General features: G+C 40.9%; 1 protein-coding gene across 5 annotated transcripts in view; it reads right to left on the reverse strand.

Annotated features, from left to right (window-relative positions):
- Positions 1-11150, reverse strand: part of LOC120548287 (transcription factor COE3) — a 67347-nt gene extending 56197 nt beyond the window's left edge. For 4 of the 5 annotated variants that reach the window (XM_039784424.1, XM_039784422.1, XM_039784425.1 and 1 more), the window contains exons 1-6: positions 10447-10577; positions 10002-10158; positions 9651-9714; positions 9312-9367; positions 7425-7498; positions 5632-5700 (exon numbers count right to left, since the gene is read on the reverse strand). In XM_039784424.1, the coding sequence (XP_039640358.1) occupies positions 5632-5700; positions 7425-7498; positions 9312-9367; positions 9651-9714; positions 10002-10158; positions 10447-10577 (551 nt within the window). Of the gene's footprint in view, positions 1-5631; positions 5701-7424; positions 7499-9311; positions 9368-9650; positions 9715-10001; positions 10159-10446 lie in introns of all 5 variants that reach the window. The other variant, XM_039784421.1, reaches the window with a different exon arrangement.
- Positions 11151-11514: the final 364 nt, after the last annotated feature.

Here is an 11514-nt window from a genome sequence, read left to right on the forward strand (position 1 = left end):
GTGTGTGTGTGTGTGTGTGTGTGTGTGTGTGTGTGTGTGTGTGTGTACTGTATATATATATATATATATATATGCAACGTCCAGTGTTGCTCTTGGCCCAGCATTCATCCCATCACCCCAGCTCTGGCCTTGTTTCTGTCAGCAGTGAACCAGGGGAGTAAAGAGTGGGGGGAGAGGAGAGCAAGAGAAGGAGAAGAGGAGAAGGAAAGAGAAGGGGGTGGTGAAGGGGGGGAGGGGTTGTCTCCATGGACAGATGGACTGCTCTTTCTCAACACATGTGGAACCATGTTTCGTCTTTCACTGCCGTCAAGCTGGAGCCGAATCCGTCGCTCTGTTGGCCCGCGCCGCTCTTTCGTACTGCACACCTCTCTCTTTAGCACAGCACACACACACACAAGTATGCAAACACACACGTGCATGCAAGTGTGTGTACGCGCAAGGACACACACACAAAACACACGCACGCACACACACACACACACACCTAACACACACCACACAAACATCTCAGTCTTTCTCTGCACACATGTTAAAGTCATCACCCCAGCTCAGCGCTAGTAAAACACAACACCCCCGGCTTCTCTGCTGTTGTCAAGTCTTGCCATTAGCTGATGCCACTGGGGAATCCTACCCTAGTGAGGTGGGTCTCCCTTGGGAACGTCAGGCACCACGTTACGTTCAGCCGCCACTCATGTGAACCCAAACATGTGAGCATAATTTGGAAAATATCATTTATACTGTGCGTCTTTGTACGTGTCTTGACATTTACAAACTGCGATAAAACCGACATGAGGGAGGAGGGAATAGAAAACAGGTCGAGAATAATTTGAGGTAATGTTTTGCTTAGTGAACAGTATTACCCAATCCTAGATGTTGGAGCACTGGGAAGGAGGTTCTGGCTCTGGGGCTGCAGAGAGGGTCTGGGTTTCATTTTTCAGCAAGTGCAAGCCAAAGGAAAGCTGCCAAGTACAGCTTTTGCTCTCAACACTTCCTGCTCTTCCTACTCTTGCTCGGGAGGAGACAGGCTTGACTCAAACATCACGTCGACTGGGGTGAGCAGTTTATTCTCCAATTTCTCAATGGGCGTCAAAAACTCACATCTGTCACATGAATTACACCAAACACAACCATAAATAAAACGCTGAGATGGATATATTGTTAAGCCAAGGTGTGCAGGTGTTTGAATGTGTGTGTGTGTGTGTGTGTGTGTGTGTGTGTGTGTGTGTGTGTGTGTGTGTGTGTGTGTGTGTGTGTGTGTGTGTGTGTGTGTGTGTGTGTGTGTGTGTGTGTGTGTGTGTGTAAACATAGTAAGAGAGCATTTCCTATACAAGTTAACAGCTTTAAATGACTTGCTGTGGAAGCCTAAAAAACACATTGCAGTGCAGGTCCCACGGCTCAATGGTATAATGTAAAAAATCCAGAAGGAACACCTGCAGCAATCAACTCTATCACAACAAAAGTGACCCCATCCACTGCATCATTTTCATTATGGATGGTGGGAGCTCAATGCTAGATTAACACTACCTACCGAGTGCCATCTTAATTGCCTCTCTACAGATGCAGTGAAAACATGTCATTTAGGTACTTCATAAACAGACTTCTCTTTGCAGGTTATCAAGACCGCCACTCAGGGAAAACACACCCTCTTTTCCAATGCTGATGTGCAATTAAAATGGTTTTAGAAATCCTCTTTGACAGTCCAGGGCTTAGCCAAAAATGTAAATGACATTAAAGGAGACAATGAATTTAATTTTGTTTAATGTCCCCTTTCGCTGATTCTCATTTACATCACATTTCCACATAAAGGGCTGACCTTATAAATACTGGCATTTGTTCAGCTTTTGGAGGTAATCACGGTTTTGCAAAAACCAGATGGGAGCACACAAATTTTCCGATTTGTTTCTTAGAAGGCCGAGGGAACCACATGTGAGACGTTCTAAGGCTGCGGGTCTTTTGTTTCTGGTAAACAACTTGACAACAAGTCAAGTGCACTCTGGGAAATGACCTCGTAGGTGTTCACCAAATAAACGATAAGGCAAAGTCATTTAGAAAATACAGGCTCACTAATGAGGGACATAACAGAAAGCTAAGCAAAATTTACATTAGGCCAAAATTTAATCGCATTAACACACGAACAGGTGCGGTGAGGCCTTTATAAATGAGCTAAATGAATAAAAGCCTCCCACAGCACAACCATGTGTGCTGACAAAAAAAAAAAAAGACAAGGGGGAGAAATAAGGGAAAAAACAAGTCAATGTCATGAATAATTCAGTGGCTGGGCTGCACTCCAAAGGTCAGTGCTCTTTGACCTTTGTGACAGGAAGTGAAAGGGAGTGCCGTAGCGGCTGGAATAAATGGAGCTGACATGTTTAGATCTGATACAGAGTCCGTTTGTGAATGGCAGCGTAAACTGACACAAGATGTTAAACTGTATCAACATACATTCAATTTAAAATTCATATATGGATAGAATACACATTGATAACGCATTCTCTCAATTTTGGTCTCGATTCTACTTGAATAAATTGCTCTGGGTTCTCAGAGTAAAATGTGACCTTTGAACCCTGACACGCAGAATGAGTCATTTTCTATCCTCTTTCAACAACATGTGCTGTCTTATTACAAAATCCATGTGTAAGCCTGAACAATGTATCTAATCTTTCACACAAGAGAAGACAAAGTCAATATGCAAGAGAGTGAAGACAGATACCAGACCAGGAGAGTCATCGCAAATTGAGTTATGTTTGGCTATACACTACATGCACTGTAAATGGGAAAACCATCTAATCAGATATTGGGTACCTCATCACTATAATTCTAAAGACTCAAATTACCGACTGCATAAACCTACACCCCCACTTACTTTAAGGCACCATTAACTTATAAATGTGACATCTGTAGCACTGCTGGATTTATAAAGGGGAGAGATGATTATACCGAACTGCAAAGCCATGCGGTCATAGCAAAAGTGCTTCAATTAGTCACAAAATAAATGTACTGTTTTTTGTATTTAATGTAAGCACCAACTGACTTTGAAATGTTTTATTTTCTTGTACATGTACATGTGCACTATTGAAACACAATAGACTTTTTTTGTAGAACAAATTATGTACTGACTTTTGATATGACACATATAAACCCACCCAATTGCAACAAAAATAGGACCTTTCTTCATCCAAAAAGAAGTATGAATAATGCAAGGGCATCAAATGTAAGTGCTGAAATATTTAAAGACCAAGCGGCGCTGAAACTTTGTGACAGCTGTTGGGCCTATATCTAACCAACCTTTTTTTAAAGAGAATCCTTCCTCTTCAAAAATCTGAGTGAAAATCTGTATCAAAACTCTGAGAGAAAATAGGGTAAACAGATGTCTGGCTTGACCGCAGGAAAATAGGACACATTTGGAATGATAAGTTTCCCAAACTCCGTTGGATATGCCAGATCCATGGGAACGCCAGTTAATGTCTTGCTAGATGCCAGCTAGCTGTGTGCGCTTTCCCCTCTTACCATCTGGGAAAATGTTACAGCGAATGAACGCCATCAATGATTCACTCCAAATCTGTTTCTTAAGGTTCGGCCATGCTACTGTTTCTCTAGGAAATGTGGCAGTGCTAGCTGGTTTTCATACTGTAATCATAGACAGATGAGACATGCCTGATTCAACAATCAAACCTCTCCTCTAGGTTTATGTCACTCAACTATGTTCTACTCAATTGGAAATAATCAGTTTCTGCCAGCAGCGACCGCAACACAGGTGCCTGTAATGATGTGCATGAGAAAATGACAGATGTAACAGAAATGGCTGTAAAACATGGAAGCTTTAACTAAAAGCTTACCCATATGCACAGCGGGAAAAGTCAAGTAATTGTGGTAAATAGTCTTGCGTAGCAAGCCTACAGTGTGCTCTGGCCATGTCCGTAACTCTTACTAAACCCTGCAACCTTTCACAAGCACCCCTCTCCCTCAGTCACTGGGAACCTGTGTGGGTCTGTTGGGGTGAGCTGACGGGCTCATAGTTACGACATGGAGACAATGGGAGGGTCTAATGAGGAACATATGCTTTTGTGTTTCAACAGAGCCGCTCATTGTGCAAGGAAAGGGATACTCTACTCCTATTCAGACTCGTCACAATGAAAATCCGAGCCCTCCCTGAGCCAGTTGAGCTTACAATATCCATCCGCTTCTTTTTTCCCTGTTCTTTTTTTCCCACCCCTCTTTCTTGACTTTAATTCTCCATGCATTCATTTTGCTTATTGTACTTATGTTACATGTTTTGTCCTGCAGATTGAAGAACAATGGTGTGCGAAACTCTAAGCAGTAAAAGGCAGCAGAGCGACACAAAGCAAACATGAAAGCAGCGGAAATTAAGCAAAGTAGACGTCTCAAGTTATATGTTAATGTACGTCCCTTCACTTACAAATGCACTTGACTAATAAATTAAGCGGTCTGCTTGGTCCCAGATACAGCAAAAAAAACAACTCCGTAATGTTTCTTGTATGCACTGTGACTGTCAAGCATAAAAGCATAAACAACATACAAGCTGCATGCATGCGTATGAGGATGGTCATGCTCGTGTGTTGGTGTTGTGTTTGTGTCCTAGTCTGTGTGTGTGTGTGTGTGTGTGTGTGTATCTACGTGTGTCTGTGTGAATTTGAGTTCAGACAGCAGTAGCTCTGGTAATCCATCCAGGCTCCCAGGGCAGCCAGCTCCTACTTCCTGATGCATGAGAAGCCGCTGGAGTGGAGTGGCAGCAACAACTGCTCAGCCCTATTTGATTACTAATAAGAGAGTTGTCCCCTCTGTCAGATACCAGGCATTCTCCACTAAGCAAACAGTGATTCCGGCTAGTCAAACATTAGCATTGCTGTCTCTCCCTACTACGTGGTGAGAGTTACATTGAGATCAACGCTCAAACTACACCCCCTACCTCACCCCTATATCCAGCATGCAAATACACACACTAAACTACCTAAACATATTCACACTGACCAGGACATATAGTTTTAAAGTGTGAGGAAAATGTCAATGCCTGAAAGAAGACTATTTATTCTCCCTCTTTAGAAGGTGATGGAGGTAATATAAATGTGGCAGATGCAACTTCCCTGAAGGAGCAGAACAAAACAGCAGACATAAAATGTTTATCCTTTCTAAAACAAAACTTTAATGGCGTCTAGCTCACAGCTAACTTGAGAGAAGGAAACAGTCAATGAAAAACAACTATTGACAGTGTAAGCATCACTGTCGCAAACAAAGAAGGGAAGCCAGCCAAATAAATGTGAAGTTGCCTAAGCTAATTAGGTGTATTCCCAGCATGATCCTCTAGTGATTGAACCACCTGTGATTGAACAAACCCTATCCAGGTGGTGACCGCCCCTCGGTGCACAGGTACCTGGGAAAGACGCCCCTCAGCCACTCACAGAATCACCCACAGTTCCCACACTGTAGGCTATGAGATGCAAGTCAGCCCAACTGGGCCGTTTGGCACACCGGGAGGGAACTCATTTGTTCACAAGCTCATCCATGTGCCTGCTCATCCTCTCAGTCACTCATCCATTTAGTCACTCAGGCACTCACTCATTTACTTACTCGTTCCCCGTTCACAAACACAGAAGAAGCTGCACACAGCCTTACCTGTCAATGATCACAGGGTCTGATGGAGTCTCGTTCCTGTTTCCACAGCTTTTCTTGTCACAGCATCGGCTGTTGGAACATAGACAGTGGGTTTCAGAACAAGCAATACTTTGCTAAATAAATAAAAATAAATAAATAATGCACACAAAACCACATACATTTATTAAGTGCCTTGGAGTGGTTTTGATATTGAGGGGGGAGGGGGGGGGATGCCATGAGATTTCCTTCACTCAATCTATCCATTCCATTGATGCTGATGGCTGATAAAAATGGTGAAAACAACATGTTGTGTTGTTTGGCTTAGTGTTGGAGGGGAGGGGAGTGGGGATTGGGCCAGGAGGCAGGGGAGTCACTTTTCACAGCTTCAGCTTTTGTTTACCTCTAATTGCCAAGCTGCTATTTCTGAGGGAGATGCAAGGTGCCACCCTCAACCAATATTTCTGCAGGGCATTTATCAATTATGGCCTCAAAAGCACTAATCTATCTTCCACCACATGTTTCAGCCATCTCCACCCCTAAGCCTATAGCTAGCCGCCTTTCACTTCTTTGATTGAGACTTGAATCAAAACTGCAAAAATAAACAAATACATCATCCTAGCTTCCATTTGAAATGAAAACATATAACAATATGTGAATAAGATTGATTTATGCCATATGGTGCAGAAGGAAAAACAAAGATTTTGTGCAAAGCTACTGTCAGTCAACCAGACGTTATTTAAATATGTCTGATTTACATGACTTTCTAGCAGCAGTAATAAAGATATGTTTTTATAGCTAAGGCGCTGCAGTGTATTAGAGCAAAAATATAATTCAAAAACTATATGTATCACATGCCTAAAGAATAAGATAAGATATCAAAAGATTATTCTTATTACAACTGTTCTTATTATGTATATCTTCTTATCTGATAATAGGCAGCATTTAAAGTAGTTCTTTATTCAGCAGCAAAACGCACTTCCTCTTGACAAAAAAAAAAAAATTACCTCTAGAGCACGAGCATATTCAAAGTGTCACAAATAAGTGATGGATGCATGTTTAAATTGAGCGTGAGTGATGAGTTTATGCATGGAAAAAGACAAATCATTCTCAGCTCTCAAGCTGCACTTGCTCTCAACCAGTAACTTGAACAATGCACCGGTGCAACAAAGGAGAGGTTAACCGACAGTATCCGAATTCAATGTTCACAAAGCTCATGCTGAGCTCAACAATAACAACAAAAGACATTTTTCCTGTTAGTATCAATGACACCGCTGAATAGCAGCGCAATATGAGAGGTTGAGATTTATGTGGTTAAATGACGCTAAAAGGCTCGCTGATCATTGTTGACAGGTGGGATCAACTGAGAACCGACTCTGTGCTAAAAAGAAGAAAAAAAACTGATACATGGCATGCAACGTCTATGCATAACTTAACAGAAAACACATTGTCTCTGGCAGGCTTAAATGATGACATACAATTCTTAGAATATAAAAATAAATAAGCTAAAAATTAAAAAACATAACTTATGTTCTGTGTCACTGACTGTTTATTATACATTAAATTTCCCTTCACTGAAAAAGACAGTCAATTCATTCTCACTGTCATATTCATATTCATATCAAAGTTGAATCACATCATATCAAAGTTAGAAATGACAGCAGCTTTCTCTCTCTGTGGTTGCTGAAGGACCACAGGACAGTGTGGATTGCTGCATCACATCATGAGTGTCAAAACTTATTGAAGGGGACTGAATTACTTTTTGCCTGGATCTGCAAAATGGACAGAGCAAAGAAAAAAAAAAAGAAATTGCTTACCTGCACATAATTTCATGGGTAAGAAGAACTCTGCACATTTCTGGATTCTTGTCTTGGCCCTCATAAATTATGGCCTTTGAAAGGAAATGAGAGTGAAATAAATTGAAAACACAGTCATGTCTTAAACACATATTAATTCACATACATTCACAAATAATTAGACTAACATATCAGCTATTTTTGCACACAATTAAATAAATCAGGGCATGAATACACATGATCTTGGGACAACAGAATATATTAGAAGAGTGCAAAGGCTAAGTAAGAAATATGTTTAAGATTATCACAGCAATATCCCAGTGTTATAAATTATAATAATTCATATAAACATCAATAGCATCTACCTAAATAATAAATTACAAAAATAACTATGACTAATAATAATAATACCAACAGTATTCCTAGTGCAGTAATAATAACATATCTAATTATAAAATGAATAGGTAATGATTACGGTAATAATAAATATATATTGTGTTTTTTTTATTAATCTAGATAATATCCTGTGGCTCAGAGAGACAGACAGAGAGATTTTCATAAGGAGAGATCCAATAGAAGTGTCATCAATATGCTTATAATCTGGGGATATTTGGGGGAAAGTGTTAATGGGCAATCTGTTGTTTATTTTGAGCCGCTAACAATGATCTTTCTGTGGATAAAAAGCGGTGTCTGGCGGTACGGTTGAGTAATTTTTGAGCATTGGCTGAAACAGATGGCGTGGAGCTATCAGTTCTGCCGCTCTTCTCTCCCTCCCTCGATCCCTCCCTCCTTCTTCCATTTCTAAGGATAGACACTTCACTCCCTCGTATTGAAAAGGCACCAAGTGTAAACGCAGGCAAAACACCACATTATTGACAAATTACTTAAAACAAAATAACAGAAATACAATCAAATACATAGCGTGATATTTCTTGAATGTTTTAAAGGAGTTGATCATTTTTGAGATTTTTTTTTTTTTTCGGGCACGCGTGAGGCCAATATGAGAGAGTGACTTTGAAAAAGTGACATATCTGAACCAGGTCGCATCACTCGCTCGCTTTTTAAAGCTGTCCTACTTGACCTGATGTGTTTTCTTTCTTTTTCTTTTTTTTATTCTAGGAAACGGGCGATTATCTATATTGGTTTGATTTATGTCGCTGTTTGCAGCTGTAGAAACAGAAATCCATAAATTGCTTGTTCTGCGTCATTGACTCGGATCATTCGCACAGGAATGTTGTCTGTGACCAGTGGCTCAGGCTTCACGGCTCTATTCAGAGGGCTCTACCTAAACCCTCTATTTCATAACAAAACACGAGGTAGAGAGCTGAAATAAGGATGTGTGATTGTATTCCCCAAATTATAATTACCTTTACAAATCTTTGCGTTGGCTTCAAATGAGCATTCAGAATTAATAATAACATTTTGTGCGATGCTCTCTGGGTTAAAAGTCACCTAAATGTTTGTGAGGGAGATATGTGAAATGCACCTCAGCAAAAATATTAGTATTAATATTTATAAATATAATACTTGATGTATTTTTTTTTATATGTTTAGAGCGTCACCTCTGACTCTTTGCAGGGAAGTAAAATCAGATCATATGGAGCAGACGTAGTGTTTAAATTTTAATGTGAGCCTACCAAGAAGCCTAACTAAATTGACTTAAGAGTCATGCAATATGATATGGCCAAACGTAAACAGTTAAAATGAAAGCTGTCTCTTCTTGTTACACCGGTAATTTGATTTTATTTTGTGCCACAACTTCCATTTTTTTTCTTCATTTTAAACCGTGAGGTGCATGCATCTCAGGGGTGACGATTTGCACGGCGTGTTAAGGTTTTGCACAAGTGAACCATGGATGTGAGCAGGGTTTATACTGTGTGCGTAGAAACAAGTGTAACAGCAGCTTACCTGCTTCGTCATGGAATCGATTAACCGTATGTAAAGATCCTGTTCTGTTCTGACGCCTGGGGAGAGAAAAACGAGACCACTTGTGAGTTTTGAGGAATTGTGGGCAATAAATTAAAAAAAGAAAAATAAAGTGCTTTAAAAAAAAAAGTTTAACAACTTGCAATGAAAAAATATAAATAGTTCAGACAGTGAGTACATGAATAAAATGATCAGACTGCTTTTATTAGTATTATTGTTATTATTAGGCTAGGAGGCTTTATGTGGCTTTATGCAGACAGGCAAACTCATGTTTGATATATTTTAATGTGTTTGCAAAATATTAAAGACAGTTTAACTCACCATTGCTGTACAATAACTGTAGTTTGTAATGAATCCCATTGTTAGTTTTTTCACTGGTTGGTTCCTGCAGAAGACAACAGTTTGTGAAAATCAACATCAACAGAACAACTGTCCATTATCACCACCACATGTCTGTGTTGACAAAAAGATATGTATAGTTTCTGTGCAAAAGAAGAGAAATAGCTTTAGTTGTTAAAACGACTCTCTGTCATCAACGAATTGAGTTTTTAAAAAATCAATATTACACGTGACTTCCCATTAGTAACCCATTGCCATTTCAGAGAACATAATTTCGATACATGTGCTGATTATGTACAGGGGTGCACGAATTTTCTAAAATACACCGCTTACTTTTTCTTTCTCCACAAAGTCCACAAAAGCTGTCCTTTCGATCTCCACGGGCTGACCCTGCCTGTCATACAGCGCCAGGACGAAATGGAAAAAATTGGATTTTCTGAGGTTGGAAGGGGGCTGCTTTTCATAATGTGCCCGTGCCAAGCCGACACCACTGCGGGGAGAAAACAAGAGACCATCTCGGTTAAGCACCGGACACCGGGGATACTAGATGATGGAGAAGCTGATGGAAACATTGGAGATGCAGAAGCACGCTTGAGTACGGGGGAGATTTCTTGATTTGTCACAATAATGGGTAATCTGATGTAATGAAAGAAGGGAAAGCCGAAGGGGGGGCATTTATTGGGAGACCGTAATTGATACAGAGTATTCAGGGGATTGAGGGGTCGATATGATGAGGAGGGAATGCGTGAGAAAAATCAGATGCTGTTGGCATGCGTACCTTTGGGCGGCTGTGTTTGCATCCACCACCCCAGCTGTGTGCATCCAGGAGCGGACCGAGTTCAGTCCACCGAGCGGTTCCTCCTTCATCGTCGTCCCACCCCGCGGTATAGTTTCCTGAATTCCAAACATTTAGGACAATTTGCGTGAAAAGAGCCTCCTGCGAAATTAGGGAAATAAACGTCCAAGCGTGTTATCCTTTAGGGTTTTTATCACGGGATAAGTAGTGAGAGCCGATTCAGACTTGCGAGGGAAAACCCGGTCCACAGGTCTTGCCTCCCTCTTCAGTCCGTCCGATGTGAACAAATCTCAAAGTGCCGTACTTAGTTAGAGCGGTATCCACAGACTGGAAAAGTGAATTGTTCAATAGACAAGATTTTTTTGTGTTGCTATTGTTCCTCTTTGTTTTGTTTTTTTGTGCTATTCACAGAAAAATCGATGGCAGTTGTTTGTGTTTGTGGGTGATGCTGCTCTCAAAGTGCCCACATCCCTGAAGCACCGCATCCAAAACCTTCAGGACTTCTTGTTGAATAAAAAACCCACTCCTGAAAAGGTGCTGCTGCTTCTCCACAAGACAAACACAGGCAAAGGCTGATCACCAGTGGAGGTGTTCCTAGTACACAGGAGAGGTGGATAAGGGGCCCTTTCGCGTCGTGCAGGATGGATGGGAACATGCAAAACTAAGCCCTCTTTCCCCGAGGACTGAAATCTTTCCCGGGAGCCAAAACTCTAAACCCACGGGAGAGGCGCTGTCAGAATATGACGCTGAAGGGGCGTGGTTTTGCCCAAATATGGAGCTCTGACGGTTCCTGTCAAGCAGTGGCGCTCCTCTGTACGGGTACAGCCCTATAGTGCAGCAGGCTGAGAACACTCTTTCGCTCCACTTTTCCTCTTGCTTAGGCCCTATATGTGGTGAGTTTGATTTTTTTAATGATATGGAAAATTCATCCGGGTATAACCATCACACATAATGAGAAAATTAAATAAATAAAAAATAATTCATTGCTTATTATTTTTAGCTGGCCTAATGATTGCAATTTCCGTGATTAGTGTATTATATTGGATTAAA

This window comes from Perca fluviatilis, chromosome 19 (assembly GCF_010015445.1).
Source record: "Perca fluviatilis chromosome 19, GENO_Pfluv_1.0, whole genome shotgun sequence".
In the NCBI taxonomy this organism is placed as follows: domain Eukaryota; kingdom Metazoa; phylum Chordata; class Actinopteri; order Perciformes; family Percidae; genus Perca; species Perca fluviatilis.